The sequence below is a fragment of the Larus michahellis genome, chromosome 10, assembly GCF_964199755.1.
Source record: "Larus michahellis chromosome 10, bLarMic1.1, whole genome shotgun sequence".
Lineage (NCBI taxonomy): Eukaryota > Metazoa > Chordata > Aves > Charadriiformes > Laridae > Larus > Larus michahellis.
In genome coordinates, this window is record NC_133905.1 from 22,199,442 (window position 1) to 22,221,341 (window position 21,900).

General features: G+C 37.1%; 1 protein-coding gene across 14 annotated transcripts in view; it reads right to left on the reverse strand.

Annotated features, from left to right (window-relative positions):
- The window catches only part of RAF1 (Raf-1 proto-oncogene, serine/threonine kinase), an 80,653-nt gene that overhangs the window by 6,626 nt on the left and 52,127 nt on the right, over positions 1 to 21,900 (reverse strand). For 4 of the 14 annotated variants that reach the window (XM_074603014.1, XM_074603012.1, XM_074603013.1 and 1 more), the window contains 13 exons: positions 18,382 to 18,597; positions 17,390 to 17,502; positions 16,237 to 16,339; positions 14,497 to 14,654; positions 13,443 to 13,541; positions 11,811 to 11,964; positions 10,207 to 10,266; positions 8,374 to 8,401; positions 8,151 to 8,278; positions 7,165 to 7,282; positions 3,228 to 3,312; positions 2,309 to 2,485; positions 1,305 to 1,351 (listed from right to left, as the gene is read on the reverse strand). In XM_074603014.1, the coding sequence (XP_074459115.1) occupies positions 1,305 to 1,351; positions 2,309 to 2,485; positions 3,228 to 3,312; positions 7,165 to 7,282; positions 8,151 to 8,278; positions 8,374 to 8,401; positions 10,207 to 10,266; positions 11,811 to 11,964; positions 13,443 to 13,541; positions 14,497 to 14,654; positions 16,237 to 16,339; positions 17,390 to 17,502; positions 18,382 to 18,588 (1,477 nt within the window). In that variant the 5' untranslated portion in view covers positions 18,589 to 18,597. The remainder of the gene's footprint in view (positions 1 to 1,304; positions 1,352 to 2,308; positions 2,486 to 3,227; positions 3,313 to 7,164; positions 7,283 to 8,150; positions 8,279 to 8,373; positions 8,402 to 10,206; positions 10,267 to 11,810; positions 11,965 to 13,442; positions 13,542 to 14,496; positions 14,655 to 16,236; positions 16,340 to 17,389; positions 17,503 to 18,381; positions 18,598 to 21,900) is intronic. The other 10 variants (XM_074603019.1, XM_074603018.1, XM_074603016.1 and 7 more) reach the window with 3 other exon arrangements.

A 21,900-nucleotide genomic window follows, 5' to 3' on the forward strand; every position in this document is an offset into this window, starting at 1 on the left:
TACAGAGTTAACGTTTAAGACTAAACAAGACCAGATGTTTCATTGTTATTTGTATATTTCTCTTTATGGTGAGTAAGGACAGAAAGCGACTGTGTTAAGTAACATCAATGACTGCAGGTACTTAAATAACTGGTGTCAAGACAGACATAGGGAAATGACACCGAATTCATCACAACTCAAAAAAGAAAACTAAGAAAAACCAGCTACAAGTAGAAACGAATATCAAAATATTTACATAAAGCTCTCTGGCAGATCTCCTGAGATTTAACTATGATTTAACTGTTTTAACTGGAAATATGCACGTCTGTACTATTTGTAATCTATCTACTTAATAAGTTTGTCTGTTAAAACTGATAACTAGCGCTATCTTTGTTGGGGTTATTTTAAGAAGATACCATTTTAAAATTTCATTTAAGAATGTTTTAAGTTCAAAAAGATGATTCTGAAATACAAACATGACAGACTCCTAGTTCTCATTCCCACACCAGGAAGAGTTAATTTAATTCACAAAAATGGTTATTATCAGGAATCACAAACTCCTGACCTCCTATATACTAAAATGATGACTTTTACAGCTTAACTGAAAATGGGAATCCCCTGACATTATGGAACTATTGAATTCAGCGTATTTTTTTATGATGACATTTGCAAATCGTTCTGTCCACATTTTATGAAAGGAAGTTACAATTTAAGCTTCTAGCTCAATGGATGCTCTTCTTGGCAATTCTGAAAGCAGGCATTTTCCCAGGTAAAAGACACCAGTTCACAACATTTTTACTCCATATGCACTACTAAATTTATATTTTTGCAAGAAATATAGTGGTAAAAGGTTGCCTTTTCTTGAGTTTAAAGTATGATTTTTGGCTTTGTTTCTACCAGTCATGTGAAGGTGTTTTTAATTTATTAAAAACATATGGGAAACTAACAAAACGCACATGTGCACACACATCAGCACGCACACCTATCGCCTGTCAAGAAAAGAGTGCAGCTTCTCTCCAATACAGGATAACAGAGAATTGCATAAACACCATTTAAAAATGTAAAATAAGACGCTTTTTGAGCACAACTGTTGCCCATCTTTTTTCACCTTTATCACAACAGTTTGGTAAGCAAGCACGCACGTTCTATGAAAGTCCTTGCTAAAAAGTAACTTCTTACTCATCAATAGCAATTACTCATTAGTAGTTACATACATTTAAACCAGCTATTTCCACCCCCACCCCCACCCCCCCCCCCCAAGCTCCATATTTAACAACAAATCACTCTCACATTGAAGGAAACAGGATTCAGTTAGGAAAGGATACTATTGGATTTCATGTCTCTGTGGATGATATTCTTTGCATGTAAATAGCTGTGGAAGAAAAAGTAGAGAGTGCCATTACGAAGGCTGTTGACACAAACTCAGCCTTTCCACTTGCTGATACACACTGTGCTGGTTTATTACATACTCGCCCATTTCACAGACCTCCTGCTTTAGTCCACTTACAGGATAGGTCTGCTTTGGGCAAAGAAAAACATAGCCTTACGTGTTACGGAAAGTGGAAACAACACAGTAAATATATCCCAGGCATCATTAAAATCATAAATCTGGAACCATTATTATGTAACTGTATAATGCCCTGGAAAACTGGGTGCTGTCCTCAGATGCATGAAATTTGTATGCTATGCTAAGGTTTATACTTTTTCCTAACCGCTTTACTTTGTGGTCACAATATAAGTTCCCAGTTTTCTGGGTGTCTGACTAGAAACCTGCGTCATGATCTACAAAATGGATGAGCCCTGACAGCGTCAGCCAATGTCAGCATCTGAGGTGGGACTGTGTCAACTCGGACACCTGGAGAAGCTCCCAAAAGACATCTGTGCGTGAGTCCTGTAGCTGTAGAACAGGCACAGCCATTCCCTCATGTCACAGAAGTACTGTGAGTATAAATTAGTGTTTGCCAAACATTGCAACATTACAGTAAGTAACATGGGGAAGAAAAAAAATTAATGCTGTGTTTAGAATAGGATCTCATCTAGTGCATTACAGTAAGAAAACATACAAAAGAAGATAACAGCTTTTCTGTATTTTAAGTGACAAGTGGTCTAACATGAACTAAGGCAAGAATCCCTGGGAAAAGCAATAGTAAATGAAAGTCAGAATGCACACAACAGCGCTGCATTAAGGCTGCACAAAATCTTTACTTGGTATATACCATTTTGACCTCTTACTATTTTAGCGCCATAACTCCAGATGTTAGGGTTTGGGGAAGAGAAGGGCAACGTCATTCCAAGAACAGAAATAGCCAGCATTGTTTATGCTACTCACTCCATCCCCTGTGCCGTCTGCCGAGCAATATCAATGAGCTGGAACATTTGGAACTTGGTCTCTTGAACATGCAGGTGTTTATACAGACTGCTTCCTTCACACCACTGCGTAACGATGGCCAGATTATCTTTAGTCATGTAGCCCATAAAGAGCAAAATATTAACATGCCGAGTCTTCCTAATAGAAAGTAGCAGAAAGAGGAATCAGTATCTTTATGAAAAAATGTTATCAATTTCTTTTAAAAATGTGTTCCCGGCTGAAGGAACATATTTAAGCTTTTGAATTCAAAACATAAGTTTCCTGCAAAACTTTTGCTAAGTGGATGCGTGTGCAAAGTTTGTTTTTTAAAAATAATAACAATATGCCACAGTTGCCAATAAAATCAGATGATTTTCTGCTTTTTAGTCCAAGGAAGTTATTTAAAATTAACCTTTAAGAAAAGATGTCATGAAAATTCAACAATTTTGAAATTAGTAACCAACATTCATGCTCTCAAGTGGTATTAGAAGTTGTTATTGGAATAACAGAAATCACCCTGAAATCTGTGAAAAACCCACAACTTTAGATAGAAAACTGAATCCCAACAGGAAACTAAAGGGTCATCACAAACTGTGAAGGAATTAACAGGTGAGAAGATACTTCTTACGTGCTCTAAGTTTTTCAGTTTCAGGATTAACATTACAGATAGTTAACTGGACACTACAAAAACAGTATTTAAAGGCAGAAAACAGTTACGCAGATCCGAGCATTTTTTTTAAACAAAGGAATTATGCTGCAATTTTGAAAGGTACGGTTCAAGTATTCTGTCAATTGATGAGAATTAACGCATAGAATATTAGGCAAGAGGGCTTAAAGGAGGAGTCACAGTCAATTACAGTGCCTTGGAATAACAGAAGTTAGCAACAAACTACCAACTCACCTTAGTACAGCCACTTCATTTCTAAAAGCCTGGAACTGCTCTGGGGTTGGATCTACAACTTTTAGTATCTTCACTGCTACATCCCCTGAAAATACATTTACCATAAAAGTTACTAAAAACACAGTTGTCTTTTTTTTCCAAAATCACATTAATATACAGGATACTTAAAATTCCTAATTTGTGCACAGTTCACCTCTGCTAATTTGTACATAGGTCAAGATTTTCCTGCAGACATAAACTTTCATAGTGCCAAGCAATTAATTTACACCTGAATGTCAGGCTAATGAAAAAAGTCATTAATTGTTCACATGCTTCCTTTCTATTTTTTGACAGCTATGACTGGCTAGAACTACACATATGCTTTTTGGAAGACAGGAAGCTACTAAAAATCTCAAATTGTTGTTGAAAAGGTATGTTGGTGTAGCTGCATTCTCAGCACATTATTTCAAGCACAGTCACATCAGAGTCCCTCTGCTTCCAAACAGTATCCAAAATTTCATCACTTTCCCTTTTCCATCCAGCTTTAGCATACATATATATATACATACAATTTTTTACTTCTATATACTTAAGTTTATATATTTTAGTTTGAGAGAAATTATATATATACATGTATATCCGCACACATCCTTTTTTAATAGAAACGATTTAAAAAACAAACTTTCTAGATTTAAATACTGCTAAATTTCAGGAATGGGAGGGATAAATCTTCTGTCCAGGAATGGCAGATTCTGTTCTTTAAGCTGATACATTATACAATTTTACTTAAAAGCTTCATTTGAATTGCATTCAGTCTCAGTGCTTGCTTTAATTTTCAGTATCTGTTAAAGGGTAATACAGCGAGGAATGTACGATGAGATCCAGTGCTATCTGTTTAGAGACTGCTTCCAGAGAATGAAGTTGTAAAAACCTTTATAGCGTACATCCAGATAACAATAGAATTGAACTGATTCAACAAAAGTTCAATAGTAGAATGAAGTTGACCGTTCTAACAAAAGTAAAATCACTAACAGTAAGAGCCACTGATTCCTCAGCGAAAGACGTAAGCATCGCATTCATTTTAACTACAGAGGGACAGCATTTTAGATTTTAAGAGAGGGGTGATACTGTCACAGAAGTTTACCTTCAGTTTAGGAAAACTGAAACTTCAATCTTAGTCCACGTGCAGTAAAAAGATTTGAGAGGTGCTCTACTCCAACACAGGCTTATCCCGTAGTTTAAAGGCTGCTGCCGCTTAGCATTACAGAATCGTTGCCTAACATTAAAAAAATCCCTAGTGACAGATTCCTCTGCTACCACAATCACTAATGATTTTCTCCTTAATATGGTCTCTTTTCCAAGATACATGTGAAATATACGTTAGCATGTCTCTAGAATATAATGATTAATTTAATACATTAGGAATACTAATCGCTCAATTAAAAAAAAAAAACCTGTTGCCAACAAAGTACAAGAAGGATATGCAAACTGGAACTTCAAATTCTCAGAGTACCCTGAGTGAACTGCAGTATCTTCCACTCCAGTTACCAGTTGCTTTATTTGCTGTATAATTTGAAGTCACACAGATGCACAAATATCGAACACATTATTATATATTTGTATCTTCTTCCTTTAACATCGGTAAACACAATATACTTCCTATTTCACCTTCTAGCATCTTCATAAAGAGAACCATCTTGCATTTGCAGTATACGTAGTGTTGTGTAACTTACAGATCTCTCTGCTTACAGACCAGACCAGAACATAACTGGTAGAAAGATTACGCTTTCACGCGACTACCAAAATCACAGGCTTGGGAGCAGCCAGTTCCTCCTGCAACTCCTGTTTCCACAATGCGAGACCAACAGATGGGCTACCAATACTTGAAGCACGTTGCTAAGAGCTCTGCCAAGACAGAGCAAGGATGCAGCATCCATTGATCACAGACCAAATGTCTTCACATAATTTTTTTTCAATATAGTCTCCACTATGATCCTCGCTCCACAGATGAAAAGATGTTTTTAACCTTACACTGTTCTTACTGAATCAGGCGCCACCCTTTTTTTAGGCTTGATGGCATTTCCCAAGCAGTTTTCTCTACAGAAACAAATACACAATAGCACTTGTTTTGTTTAGCAGCAAACTGAAGACAAATCAGCTTCCACCACCCCCCAACCACCAAAACCCTAGAACTGATTACCAGGGTCAAAGGGGAAATGTGAGTGTTTATGATAGGTAGTCTTCCAACCAATTTAAACTGCCTTGGTTCTCTTTCCGCCTTTTAAATTTAGAAGCATGCTACAGGACACTACAGGATCCAAATGGGGTCTGTAACAGAAGTGGTGCAAATACGAAAATTAGTACTTAACCATCAGAACAATCTGGAAAAATACGGAAGTGCAAGACAGCTGTTCAATGAGACACGCACTCCTCAGAGCAAGACTGTCCTTGACACTTCATTGTTATTTGGGAAGACTAAACCAGGGAAGCTTATCGGAAATCTAATACAGTTTGCATACAGTTGTACACAGTCTTCCACAGGTGCTCTCCAAAGGTTCGTTGCAAACAACCCTTCATAGCTGGGCACGCTAGGAGACCCAATGCCTCTAGCAATCTAGATTTTAAGTTTGCAACAATCTGCCCACTTCAATTCATTTCATTTATCTTCACCAAGACATTTTTACTGCTGCATTTGTACTATTAGAATAGGTTACTACCAAAAAGTCTGTAGTTTCACCACTTTGTGCACTGTGAACTCCAAGTTTCTTCAATCCTAAACAGAAAAGACTTGCAAGAAATATAAAACCTTGAAAGCTTTTAAGACCACACTGCAAATGATGTGATGGTTACCAAAAAAAAAAAAAAAATTTTTAGTAATTTTAATTTTTACTTTCTTGAGAAATCAGGAGAACTATAAACAGTTACCACAAATAGATACTGAATCTTATCAATATCGAGTTAGGTGACGTCTACACAGCCATCTTGTGCACACAACTGAGGGTTCTTTGTAAATACGTAGCTCAATGCAATTCCTGTTTAACACAGGAAGAACCAAAGTTCTTGACACACAAAGTGTATTTATTAACAGGTAATTCAAGTATATGAACAAGAAATTCACATTTATTACCTTGTTTAGTGAAATCTTACTTAACCTATTTTTTCTTTTGATTTCTGTGTTCCATTTCACTTATATAATAAAAATCAGTTTAGCTGTTCATGACTTGTTACTTTTAGCATAAGAACAGACCTTCCATTGATGTTGACAATATTTGGGCTTTAAAGACATGCAAGTATTTATTCTTTAAAAATAGAGGGTGGAAAATAAGCTTCCAGATTATTTTTCTGTCAGCTTATTTTATGACAATAACACTATTTAAATTAGAGCCTGGAGGGGTTCGTGTATGTTTCTTTTTAAATCACAAGCCCTGAATTTGGAAACTAATTCTGTAGCTCTGCAGTGTGTCTCTTTTCAAAGTATTCCAGCTACCTTTATATCATAAACTCTCATATCAATCTTTTTTTCCTTAGAAAGACTCCACAGTAAAAGCAATTTATACTTATTTCCTTTGCTTGCCACCTTGAATATAAGTATGCTAATTAAACCACAAAAGAAGGTAAATATAATTTAACATCAGGCTGTGAAATTTCCCAGCTAATTCTGCTAATGAAAAGGGAAATCTTTTCATAAAGCAAGCTGTTTTAGAACATGGTAACAAAGAAAACAATGTTGGCTTCAATATAATGAAAACACAGATGGCAGTTTGAGATTCCAATTTTGATGTCTGTTCTTTGCCTTAATTTCCCCACTGCCAATATTAGGAAATTAATATTTCTCACCTAGTACCTTTGGTGGTAAATAAGCACATGGCACCTTTATAAATGATTTTACCTTGTTCCTGGATTGTTGTCCTACAGTATCAACATTTTGAGAAGACAGTAACACTTGTCAAGCACTTACCATGCCATTTGCCTTTGTAAACTGTTCCAAAAGAACCTGACCCTATTCTGGTAGAAAGCATGACTTCACTTGCTTCTATTTCCCAGTAATAACTGGAATCTCTCTGTCCACGAGGCCTCTGGAACAAAAATTGACATGGCTTTACTCGAAGTATTTAATCAAAACTATTATACGTGCGCACCAAGAATTAAACAACTTCCTTCATACAAGTTTAAGATGCACTGAAACCTCGAGGGTTTTGTTCTGCAGTTTGGACTTTTGTTTTTCTCCTCGATTTGTGAGGGGTGCAGGGTTTTTTTTACACACACCCCCCACCCCACCCCCCTACCCCCCTCCCCCCCCAAAAAAAAGGGACAAAAGGACAAAATACTTTCTTGGATGGCTTTAACTGCTTAAGAAGCTATCACTAAGTTCTGCACTATAAACAAAAACCCTGATCTTAGATTTTAAGAGGAACAAATATTTTATAATCAACTATTTAAAGACATCTGAAATTCTTAAGAAACTTAATGACTTTTCCAAAATTATAATACTACAATTCAGGAATTCATTTACATATTTAAAAGGAATAAAACAAAAGGATGAGAGCAGAATTCTCAAACATCTAAGTGATTAACAACTGTGAGTCCCATTAAGCAACTGTACTTTCATTTTCAAAATCTTATAAGCCTTCAAAAAAATCTGAGATATTATTAATTATTATTCTAACTTTTCTTTCTCTGCTGCTTGTAGTGGAAAATAATTTCACAATACTGTCTGAAATTAATTTTCAACCCAGAACACTTTGGTTTGGGTACTTATCACACAAGGCAACAGTGCTATCTTTCCCAAGTTAGTCAAAATTATATCGCTATTATAGACACAGAGTGCAGAGCAATGCAAGATTACCATCAGCTTCTGTTGCCTTTTACGCACAGAAATTTATCCCAACAAACGACTACTCCCAGCCTAGTTGGGAAAAAAAAAATAAAAATTACCATACTTACAATTTTGTTTTTCTCTTGTGTATTGGATCCAGGGGCTCTCTCTCTTTGGGCTGGGACTGGGGTTTTGGGCTGAGACCAGCCGGTGGGGCTCATATTGTTAGGACTTCCCGACAGAGCAGAGGGTGAAGCTAAAATATAAAAAACAAACACAGAAAAATGTATCAACCAGAAAATAAACACAAAATAATATAATATATGTTATTTCATTTTTTGGAAACCATACCTGATTCACTATGGCTTCGAATTGCATCCTAAAACAGAGGAGATGGATAACAAAGTTAAAAAATATGTAAGAACATATGAAGGAACAAGCAGGAATAGCGTTGAAGTAGTTCCTGACAGTTTTGGTCAAGTGTGATACAGTATTGACCAACACCCTCCAAAAGATGACAGCTTGGATATTTTCTAATTACAAGAATCCTATGTGCTAAAAAACATGCAATTTGTGAATTCTGACAAAACATTAAAAATATTCACAGCATATTAAAAGGTATTGCTAAAAAAAAAAAGAAAAAAAGGAAAAAGAGACACAGAACAAGAAGAAACACCAGAAATACTGTCTGCATTCCCACCACTGGATTTTTGTACATGCTTGTATTTCAGATCTGAACATAGCTCCTCTGATAGTCCTGTATCTCCAAGGGACAAGTTCTCAAAAAGGTTCTGGGTTACAAGTAGCAAAACTCTTAAAAGCCCCTAAAATATTCCAAATCAATGTACATTTTGAAATGTCTCTACTGTAGTATTTCAACTCAAAAAAGGCTACGTCTTTTGCCCTAATACAAAAACATCTAATTTTCAAAACATTTTTTCACAGATTAAAGTTTGATATTTGAAAAGCATGATCTTACACAGCTCACTAGTTGGTACAGTGCAACAACTCTCACCTCATGCCACAGGCACTTGACAACACAATTCTACAGCCATGCACAAGATAAACTAAGCTCTGACAAACATAACTTTACAACTTTTCTCACCTGCTATGTATTATCCCAAAGTACATACAGGAAAGGTAAAATATCCAGGTACTGTATAAGTACAAAGCAAGAACATGCACTACAGAAATGTTAAATACCGTCAAAGTTAATAGAAGTCAATTCAAACTTTCTAACTAATTAGTAGAATAATAAATGTAAGATTTCATAGGAGGACAGAACAAGCCTACATTCCACCATACAGTTTTCAAATTAACTCAGATTATCCTTAGTAAAGATTCATTTATGAAATACATCATTTTAGCTAGGTAGTTGCATTCTCCCAGGCTTGATTCTATATACAGCATGCTTGCAGAGTACCTCTACTCTTTGCCTGAGTGAATTAAAATCTGCATAAACTACCAAGGAAGAACTCTTCCAAGTTACTACTTTTGTCCATTTTAAGAACCTGAATTTATACCAAGTGATGGGTTTTGTACATCAGTCTGAGAATGTAACTGCTTTCAAGTAAGCTGGCAAAAGCTAACTAAATAATTTAAAATTGTTCTCATAGTTATGCATACATAATTCTTATTTAAGAAAAAAGTATTTTTGAACTTCAATCCTGATGTATTTTCTTTTTTGCTTATTAATCCTACAGCAAATGAACCAAAACCAGTGTTCTTTAGAGTTGTTCTCACAAGACAAATAACACCATACCCAATGCTGTAGTCTGTCACCTTTGCTTTGATGTGAAATAAAAATAGTACATCTTGTTCTTAATCTAAGGGTTTTGTACAGTTGTATTCAACAAAATATTTTCCAGAGGAAAAAAGCCACACAACAGATGTGTTTGAGAAGGTTTTGCTTTAAAAACTGTGTGATCAAATGCATCTCTAATCCAAGCCTTTTGAAATTCACACCAAATTTCATAGTACGGATTCATCCAGCTAAACTAAAAATGAAGCTCTTCAATTTCCCTCTTCCAATTAGCATCCTCAATATTTAAGTATCAACATGCTATAAAGATTGTCATCAAATCAACTCCAGATTAAACACATCATTTGTACACTGCCATGGCTTACAAGTTATAGCAATCCTGTTAATCACAAGTAAACAAAAGGCACCAAGAAAATACCTACTCTTCCCCTCAAACAAAATCGTCTGCACCAGGAACTGGGAGAAGCATTCAGGCTGTTATTCTAGGCCAACACGGTAAGAGATAAAAGAAAAGAACAGAGGAAGTATAAAATAAAAAATCTTAAAAATTAAGTGTTAGGGTAAACGAAAGGAAAAGTAACCTAATTTGTTTGATATATGATAATTAAGTGCAGTAAAACTTTTAAGTAAGTATTCCTGTTCACTAAAGGTTCACTAGTGTCCATCCTTTGGTAAACCACTTTATTAAGGTGGTCGTTCTCATGTCATACTAGAAGGTTTCTACTCTCTTTTTTTTTGGTGTGGGTTTGTGTGTTTTTTAAAAAGCCTTTTGGAAAAATAGCTATTGCCTTTAAGACACGACAGCTATTTTTAGTCAGTACCTATGATATCATGAAGATCCAGAATAGAAAGCATTTCTGTCTTTACTGCTATGCATAAAGGATAAAAAAAGCAGCGTCTCCTTAAAGGCTCATCACACTACAGAGTTCGATAATTCCTATTCTCTTTCTTGAGTGCTTCGTTATTTTTCATTGCCTAAAAGATGGTCAGCAAGGCTCTCAAAGTAGTAAAAAAGGCTGTAAGCCTAAGAATACTAAAAAGACAGGGAGGGTACCTTCCCCATAAAACCCAGCTGACCCAAGGCTTCTAACCAAAAAGGCTTCCTGGGGCTGCAGAGCACTTTTCTTCAGTTCCACCAAAGGTCCAGAGGGCATCTCTGGCTCATTTCAGAGTCTTTGCATTTCATAGAAGCCTGTAAACTACCAGCTGAAGATGCAAGTAAACTCGGCAGTCAAAGGCTTCTGTTTGGCCTAAAGAGTTTTTAAACTATTCCAGAGCAGAAAAACAACAAATGGCACTCTCTGAAGTCCTGCAGTTCAGCACTTTCTTTCTGCAAGCGTTTCCTGCACGCCACTCCCTTATTTTGTTAAGGTTATCACAAAAAAAAAAACCACACAAAAAACCCACTTTAGGCCTGACTTCAAATAGTTGTCTCTCACTACTGCCAGTCTAAGGTAGGAAAAAAGAAAAAGGTGCTTGAAAGCAAGTAACAGCAAAATATTCTCAGATACAGATGGCTTTAGCACATAAGCCCAGAATCACTGTTGATTCTGTACAGGTGTAACACAAAACATTGCCAGTAAGCTTTGACTTGAGTATTTCAACTCCAAGAACTACGTCCAGACTTACAGTACCTGTAGTCTGATTTAAAATAAACACCAGCCCCCGCAACAAATCCAGATTTTTAAGTTTGAAATAACATTTTCAGACACACCTAGTAAGTATTTCCTCAGCAAAACTGAGCTTATTTTCGTTGCAGATCTGAAAAACTCGATTGTTAAGCTCCCCCACAACTTTAAGACACCAAAAATCTCCCTAGAACTTCAGCAAAGTTGATAAAAGACGGAAAGAATTAACTATTAACTTCCTATGCAAATGTGGCACCTCGATTCTTCATCACTCAGCCAATTAAGGCAAACAGTAAGTAAATGACAGGAAGCAAAGAAGAAAAAACAACCAGTGACTATTAGATAGCCAGCCACAACTTTAGTTTAATTTTATGCTGTTCCCTCCCTACCAGTATTACCTCAATTATCCGGCTGTCTACAGGCATTGTAGTGCTGACCATATGGACATTTGGTGTGGATGTAGATCGCTGTCTTTGGGAAAGGGAGCCCTCAGAGGAAGGATTTGATGTGTTGAAGGTGAAGGCATGAGGTGTAGAATACCTATGCTGGGAACTGAGAAGGAAAAAGAAAGAAAGGGAAAGCTGTGGTTATTTTTTCCCCTCTAGTAGTTGAAAAATACTGTTCAATGTAACCTGTTCAAAAGCAATACAGACAGAATTCCAAACAGAAAAAGTTGGGACTTAGACGCTAACTAAACTATTTGATCAGCTGAATAATTTCCAGTTTAACTTAGGAAATAAATTAAAAAACTCAAAGTAGGATCTTGCCAGTTCACACACTCATCTACTGCGTTTAACATAAGTCTGTTTCTGCTGTTATAAAATTTGCCACAGTTCACCTCAATCCCCAACAAATCACATTTCACATACGATAAAACATTGGCTCTACTGGATTAATTCAGGTCCGTGAAATTAAAAAACTAAAAAACAAACCACTCGCTTCAAGCCTGCTAAATGCATAGCTTAAGAGCTACTTTTACTGCTAAGTCCTGAATTTGAAAAGGTCTGCAAGACTGTTCAATGGTTCGCACAGAACAGCCAGCAAGGAAGTCATGAAACCCAATACCAGTTAAAAAGAGGCCAACACTAAAACCCAGTTCAACAAAGAGTTATAAATCACAGCTAAGGTCACTCAAAACCTATTCATCCCAAATCACACACAAGCATCTTAACTGAAATCAGCCAGCCTCTGAAAAAAGCTTAGAAAACTATCAAGTTAATGAGTCATTGTTCATCAGCACTGGAAACAGAATAAAATGGCAAAGAGAACATAAGATCAATTCCTGATGCAGTTCCCACTAAAATAAAGAAATAAATACATAGAACCATTTGTGAGTCAGCTATGTGCTCTGTGCCTCATTCCTCAACAGGCCAAGAGTTTTCAAAGGGCTGTAGAAAACCCAAAAGATGGCCTGCCCCTCTTCAGCCTCTAGAATTTCAAGGAAAAGAACACAGTCACAAATTAGGATCAGAAGACAGGCCCCTTTGAAAGGAAAGCAACTTTTATTCGAGCATTTAAAACTACAGGAACGTTCTCTTTAGGTCTCAGAATTTTCTTTAAGAGGAGCGTGTTTTCAGTTTCCACTGTTCTCTCTTTAACTCTTATCTGTCATCATAACATTAAAACGTTATTTTAATTTATGTATGCGAGTAATGCAAAATGAGTCACAAACCCTTACATGTATACTACCTGACCAGATAAAATAAAATTGATTCACAAAGATACCAAAGGGAGCCTTGAATTTTCTTAGGCAGGAAAACAAAGGTCTCCAGAAAACCTTTAATACTGTCCCTTGAAATCTTAACACTAAAAATGAAAAATATAAAATCCCAAATCAATGTTTTGCTTGAATCTAAGAACAAGAAAGGACACTACAAATTAGCTAGGATGAAGTGGTGTTGCCTTCTTGCACATTTATCCCAACCTTCTACAAGATTGTTCTATTTTTGAGGAGTTTGGGGTGTTTTGGTTTTTTTGTTTTTAAACAACTGTATTTCCCAAAACAGAAATGACAGGAAATACTAGCTTACCTAACAGGTATCCGGGAGACAGACTCCCGCATCCGTCTCATTGTCAAGGGAGGTAGTGCAGGGACACCACTGTCACTGATATTTGAATTTGGGAACAATCTGAAATATCAACAAAAACAATTACAATTTCAACTGCTACACTACCTCCTGTACAATGCTCTTTAAAGCTGAAAATTTAAAGGGCTGTTTCTTTCCAGCATAACTAACTTAATGAACACATTCCTATCTTTACATAATATTTTTCCTCTGTGTATGGTATGACTAAAAACTATGTCTTCAGACTCCCAAAGAAAATTTCCATGTGTTCTTCCTAAACTTAAGACACAAATCTTTTTAGATCAGACTTCAGAGTTTCCTGAAAGGGTATTCAACACCCAATTTTTTAAGTTCTATAAGACCCAGGTAGCACCAAGTGGCTACAGTGTACGCTCTAATGACTAGTCAATATAAAAAAAATACATAACTATATGACCAAGTTTAGTTATAAAAAAATGCAATCACTAAGTAAGACACATAAAATCAACTATAACTTTTAACACTTTTGCATAAAAGGACTTATTATAACATAACGATTTGCAACTTTTTCTAATTAATATTAGGAAAGTATTACCCTCCATCAGTTTTCTCACCATTCCATGCATTTTCAAAAGGGTGTCACAAGTTGTGGTAGTTCTGAACCCTCACGCTTCCAACAGCTAAAAAACAACTGAATCATGACCTTTTTTCTTCTAGCAGAAGTGTTATGCGAGAAGAAATACTATTACTCTGTTGAAACAGAGGGCATTCTACCAACTGCCTGGTCACTCAACATCTTTGTTTGCTTGTCCCAGAACATTAAAATTTACAGCAAGAACAAAATGCATTTAATGTAAACGGCCTTCTTCACCTGGGAACAGACAATCATTGCTGGCTGTTTTATGAAATCAATACACAAGTTCTGTATATTGACTGCACTTCCCAACAATCCAAATTTATGATAAAAGATTTAAAAATAAAAATGATGCTTGTCTGTCTCAGAGAATTACTCTTGCTTTTAAAAAGGAACAGTCCTTACAAGAGTTGCCTGATATTGCTCCAGTCGACACACATGGTTGGAACTTTCGTGCTGCAGTGTTCGTGGAATTTATAACCACATGTCTGACACCGAAACCCATTTAGCAGGAACTTCTGGCAGATGTCACAGAAAGCAAGCTTTAGAAATGTCTTCCGAGCCTAGAAAACACATTAATCCAAGCTATTAGCTTCTCTTCATTAGCTGAGATTAACATCTTCAGGGTTCGACATACATAAATACCATGTTAAAATGATATCAGTGCCCCCAAACTGCTACTGAACTTAAAACCACACTTGAGTATTCCTGCACATATTTACAGTTTGGCTGGAACCTGGAAAGCTTACAAACATTTAGGGCTTTGTTTACCTGATTATTTAAAAAAAAAAAAAAAAAAAAAAAAGAAAGAAAAAAAGAAAAAAAGAAACAAGAAGAGAAGTGTTCAGTGAAACTCAAAACCACTATTTTGTGCCCAGTAAGGTGACAGAGTTGGGCGGGTCAAGAATTGGGGTTTCTGTTTGTTTTTAGTACCACCAAAACTGAACGAAGATCAGATCGCAAGAACTACCTCTTTTTTTTTTTTTGTCAAAATGCTTGTTGTGTATGTTTACGACTAACCAATATCCCTTCCATAAGAAAAAAATTCCTTAGTAAATAAAATAGTTTAAAGAAATTATACTGTTTTAAATGACATCTAACATTTTTTTAAAGCTTCTGAAATATGAAAAAAGATTAAAACGAACTAAAGGCTTTCTTCCTGCGGAGCATACATTGAGGAAGGCTCGAAGTTTAAGCTTCTTCCAGATCTGGAGAAAAATATTAGTTTCTGGTGACCAACTGCAGGCAAATTTTATTTGTAGTTTTCTAAAAATGTAAAGTAGAAGTAAAGCTACTTTTGGGTTTTGTATATCAATCCTAACCTTTCTAATGGATGTAAACGACAATCCTTTAGTTTTGCCACATGGCACAATATAGTTCCGGGACAAAACAACAAAAAGGCTAGAATATAAAAATAGAGTTCCTTCACAGGGAGAACAAAATAATGCAAGGTAAAACTGTTAAGAGTTAGGCATTACCTCTTTATAAAACAAAACACACACACACAAAAAAAAACCACAAAAAAACCCCAACCACAAACAACTCTATTTCCTCTATATTGAGCAAATAACCCATTTCTGAGTAGGAACTACAAATCTAAAGTCTTTCAAGCCCCCAAAAAACGCTCTGTCAAATTACAAGGCAGCATTAGCTCACAAAATAATGTCACGACCTTGCAGAATTAACAGCACCCCTGTACATTCAGTACAATCACCAACAGTCCAATAAAGCCGCCGAACTTATCCAGCTTTTTGTGACTGATGAGGCACAGACTGAAAATGCAAGTTATCTCCCAGTTCTGGACTTTAAAGACATGATATCTTAATCTGACAGTTACAAAAATATATGTTTATATAACATAAAAATGTCTATCATTAGAATTTTGAAGAATATACATAATGTGAGCTTTTAAAGTCTCTGACACCTAGGAATCACTAAACATAAATAGAATTCTGACATTTCATTGCAAATTGATATTTAGCCAATCTTATTTGTGGGGAGCAGGGGTGAAGGAATCATCACTTCTGAAATACCCCCTCTGTTCAGAAAGCCAAAAGGTACCACCAAAGGCCTAAAACATTCTTTGGTTGAATACATGGCTTAACTGATAAATTTACATCAAAATACAGATGAGGAAAAGCTTACAAAATTGTGTGTAGTAAGTGGAACATGATCAAGAAAGTCCACTTGCAGTTCCTCTCCAATCAAGGAGGCAGCATCTGTATTCCAATCCAAACGCACTTTTTTTCTGAAAGAGAAAATGGGGACAATAAAATTACTTAGGAGATCAGAAGTCCGGTCTAATCAGTGATCTACGTTTTGTGAGTTTTCTTGAGTAAACTGAAAACAAATACAAAAAAAGCGTGGCTACCGTCTTATAGTGAGCTATATTTCAGTGTCTTTCACTTAAAAAATTAGAAGTAACTTTGAAGCCATAGCGATTCACCTCTTTTTCTGTTTATTTTTTAACGTGTAAGTCATTTATATGTATAGATTATTTGAAATAAGAGACCTAGAAGCTGTAATGGAGTCACAGAAATAACCTTATAAACAAAACATAAGAAATTATGAATGGCAGACTTAGTGACATGAAAGCCATATTATGTGCTTCAACACAAAAGTTACTGGTGACCCCAGAATGGCCTCAGTTACATAGAGATGCAAACCCACAAATGACTGCCTCGTGATCGAGGCCTAAGAGAGCATTAAGCCCAAGTCTTACGAGGTGTGAAGTTAAATGTATTAACTCCATGAGATACCTTCACTCCCTCAGCTTGTAAAAGAATCATTTGGTATTTAATAGCAGCATCCCCGGTCCTACAAAAAATAAGGAATATCTGAAGTGAGATTTAAATCCAAACATTGAAAATCTTTTAGAGGAATCTAGAGCCTTAAAACCGAGCACACAGAGGAGATGTTCATTTAAGTTGGCTAAGAATCACTAGCACAGAAGTTTACCAACTAGAAATGCACCTCAAATATGAAGGCTTCTCACATCATTTCACCTAGAGTATGGCAAAACCCTCTGTAAGATGCTACAAGCACTTGCAGGTACCCCTCAATTATGAGCATTTTTAATATATAGCTTTAAAACAAAACTAAAATTTTTAGTACCCAGGAAGCTGAAGGAGCTGACCTAGAGGAGAGTAAAGAAATCAGCACGGAAGCGTTCACAACTGAATTGCACTTTTACAAGAAACTAGCGAGAGAGGAAGAAAACATTATTGCCGCTATTCTAAAAATAAGACTTTTACATTCTCTAGTTGAAAGCTTCACGTACAACATTCTAGACTCTTACCCTTTTGGTTCAGTAAGAAGTCGAAAAACTGCACAGCATTCTGGCTGCAGACCTCTTACTTTAAGTGCCTTCATAAGACAGTCATGTAAAGTCATCCCATTTCGCACATTTACCTGTGGCCAATGGAAAAAAAAATTTAGTCAGTGATTGCAGAATTTGTTTAAGCCTCTTGGGGGGGGGGAAGTAATTTTTTCTCTTTTTCTGTAGAAGTTCCAGTAAAACTGCACAGCTGTTCACTCTTGAATTTAGTAAATAGGTAAACAAAAATTACTTCTATGTTGTAAGAACAGACTGCCATGTCTTCCAATTTAACTCATCACATGGTCAGTCAACCTGTCAGGCACACATGTTTTCTGCCATATACCGAACTAGTGTGTACTTAGACAAATGAAGTTTTGAAGCCATTTTATCACTTTTCAATTTCTTACAATTACCAAGTTTCTGTGAAACAGGATTTTATAAAGCACTCATACAAGTAGGCAGCTTGTAAAAGTCACAGAAATGTGGGCAAATGGAGTGTAGAAAAAGGCTTAATTTAGATTTCAGGGAACTTTGCCTAACGCTATTATTAGTAGACTTAGCTCCAAGAAATCTAATAGAAGTGTTACCTCAAGAAGTTTCACTTCAGCTTTAACTACCATACCTCAATGTGGGCATCCAAGTGAAGAAAATGGTGACAGAAATGACTACACGTTTTAATTCACAGAGGCATCATTGTTTAGGTCAGACAACTACTGTCTTTTAATGTTAAGTATGTAAGGAAAGCATCTTGTTCATGTATACTGGAAACATACAGCACTGAGGTAGAGAAATACAGGTTCTCAAAATACAGATACACTTCTTTCAAAATACGTCCTCTAGAATTAACGAAGTGGTGACAACACAGTTAATCACCTTTTGTGAAGCTTGGCATTTCTTTTGCCTGATACACGTCCTAGTGTTAGCAATGGGAACAGTACAACATTTCTTACGTAAAGGTAATCTAGACTTACCACCGTGCGCTGCTTGTTGGGCAAGAAAACACGAATAGTATTACTAGTTTTCGAAGTATCTGATATTTTGCCATCATCAGATGCTCGGCGTTGATAACCAAACTGCTGGACGATAGTAGGTGAAATACAGTTTGGGCCATCAAAGACAGAATCCTTGAGTCCAAAACCGTTACTGATAGTCTTCCAAGCTCCCTGAATGTGCTCCATTGATGCGGTCTAAGAAACAAAAATTGATGAGGGGAGTCAGGGAAAATTACAACATCCTTCACTAAAAGTGTTACTCTCTCTTCCTTACACAACAGACCTCACCAGCCTCTTTTGAAAGCATCTGAAAATTGCACTGTCTTCTCTTGTGACGTGATCAACCTACACATACATGGTACAGTTCACCCACATCTGCAAAATTAGCTTGAGTCTTGAAAGCATTTGACTTTCTGCACATAAAAAGATCATCAGTAACATATACAGAATTCCTCTTGCTGCGCCTCTGGTGTGACAGGCGCAGTTTAGCATCATGTTAATTTAGATAATCAGTGCCTGAGGGGCCTTCAGAAAGGTGGCTAGATGCTAGCTGCAGGGCAAATCAACAGTCCTGCAAGTATTAGCACAGGCTGTACTATTAAGAAAAAGAGACACAAGAGGACACTCCAGAGGGCCGTGCTGCCATCCCGCGTGACCTGGACAGGCTGGAGAGCTGGGCAGAGAAGAACCTAATGAGGTTCAACAAAAGCAAGTATAAGGTCCTGCACCTGGGAAGGAAGAATGCTAAGCACCAGTATGGGTTAGGGGCAGACATGCTGGGAAGCAGCTCTGAGGAGAAGGACCTGGGGGTCCTAGTAGACAGCAAATTATCCATGAGCCAGCAGTGTGCCCTTGTCGCCAAGAAGGCCAATGGCATCCTGGGCTGCATAGGAAAGACTGTGGCCAGTAGGTCGAGGGAGGTCATTCTCCCCCTCTACTCTGCACTGGTGAGGCCACAACTGGAGTACTGTGTCCAGTTTTGGTCTCCCCAGTTCAAGAGGGACAGGGAACTACTGGAGCGAGTCCAGCGAAGGGCAACCAGGATGATTATGGGACTGGAGCATCTCCCTTATGAGGAAAGGCTGAAAGAGCTGGGACTCTTTAGCCTGGAGAAGAGAAGGTTGAGGGGGGACCTGATTAATGTTTACAAGTATCTAAAGGGCGGATTTAAGGAGGACGGAGCCAGGCTCTTTTAAATGGTTCCCAGCGACAGGACAAGGGGCAATGGGCACAAGCTAGAACATAGGAAGTTCCGTTCAAATACACGGAAAAACTTCTTTACAGTGAGGGTGACAGAGCACTGGAACAGGCTGCCCAGGGAGGGTGTGGAGTCCCCTTCTCTGGAGATTTTCAAGACCCGCCTGGATGCAGCCCTGAGGGATGTGCTTTAGGTAATCCTGCTCTAGCAGGGGAGTTGGACTAGATGATCTCTAGAGGTCCCTTCCAACTCTGAAGATTCCGTGATTCCATGAATTATAATAAAATGCATTAATTGAAGAAATTATATTTTTATCAGTGATTTGGTGTGTTTGGTTTGGGGTTTTTTTTTTGGGGGGTGGGGGGCTTTGGTTGTTGGGTCTGTTTGTGTTTTGTTTGGTTTTTTTTTTTTTCAAGTGTCACAATTTTAATACTATTAGTATACAACAAAATGCATAATATTTTAATAGTATCACAATTTACATAGTATGAAATGGCAAAAAACAAATTCTAAAGCCCCACACACACTATGCTCAGTTACACTTCAGCATAAACCTCCCCCAGTGCAGGGACGCAAACAACCCCCTGCATACTTTCAAAGCATCACACAGTACTATTTTTGCACACTCGGGGACAAAGATGTGTCAGTGTATTTTTTCCCCAGCTACCACAACTCCAGCGCAGCTTGAAATCCAAGTTATATTCCAAATGCATCTTACTCAAAACTAAGGAAAAACAAAGTCTGAAATGGTTTTGGACAGTGAAATGTACTCCTTGATAAATTTCCAAGTAGCCAGATTCATTACCAAGCTTTCAAAAATAAAAAATAAAAAATAAAACAGGAACAGTGAAAATAGACACAATAGTTTATTTCCCCCATAAAACTGCATCCTTCTATAAACATCTGAGAAATTGGTGTTCAGAACTACATAGTGCAACTGCGATTCTTTTGCCATGCTCGTAGATTATTTCCAAAATATTGTTCAGTGGTTGTGCGCACCATCTATATTCCCGATCACCTCCACGAAAGGGAAAGAAAGTTGTACTAAAGCTGCAAAGTCAAAAAGCAAGTCAGTTGGGAAATGACAAAATAACGGTCTTCCAAGCAATCCTAATTCCATCCCCTTGTGGTACCACAAAAGACTTCCATTGAAAGACCTACATTGTTCCCCTGAAACTGCTAACGACTTAATTCAGTAGATAATACCAATCACTTTTTTACTGAACACCTATCGCCTCTGTTAAAGTCTCATTTCATGCATGGTCCTGTGCCTCCTTTGTTGCAAATTATTTGAACCCTCCAATTCACTTCCTTATGCTCTTTAGTGTAGCACCCATTAAAAGAGAGAGTGGGAGAGAAAGCACGCCCTCCCCTTATCCCAAACACTCACATGCTTATGTCAGAGAAAAGAAGATGGTATTTGTTACAGTTGAAGAACTGAAGTAGTAGAATTCATGGAAAAAACATCTCCGCTAATGTTAAGTGTCCATTTTGGGATGCCCAGCAGGATAAACTTTGAATTTCAGAGTGTTTCGCTCACAACACAACTCCGAAAAGCCTTAGCTAGGTTCGGGAGCACTCAGCATTGCTACAGCCCTAAACCCAGACTGACCAGTATCTAGAAAGGAAATGTGTAACAGCAAACTTAAGGAAGAGGTTTGGTTTCTATGAAGCACTTACTATCACATGCAAACTCTACAGCAGAAGAGCTCTAGGCCTCTCACACACACTACAAAGGGACTATTTTGGTCAGTTTGTGAGCATTTCTTTCACTGATAACATACACAGTGACAACATAGACATCCTCTTCTTCCCTCCTGACATTCCTTGTCATTCCTGCATCAATGTCACCAGTTGTGCAGGTCCAGTTATTCAAAGGTTCAAAATATTTAAACGTAAATAACATTTAAAACTCAATACTCAATCAAAATCTAGTAAGGCGTAGATACTTGGAATGATTTTCTTTTTTAAATCTATGGCACATAAATGCCAACAGTCTTACATTTGATGTAAAAAGGGAACAAGGAATGGGAAGACACAGAGATATTCTGAAAGGAGGAGGCAGGAGGGAAGATGAAATTGAGGAATGCAGCCGAGTTCAGCATGCACAAACAACTACAAGTACAGCAATCTCTCAATTCACACGCATTGCCCTACTGTCAGGAACCAGAAAGGTGAAAAAGAAGTTTCGTACAGTTGCAGCAACCGCAATACGCATATGGACAGCTAAAAGAGTAACTGCTTAGATGGGAACAATAAAAACAGAGTGGAGATAAACTGCTAGATGAGAGGGGTAAGAT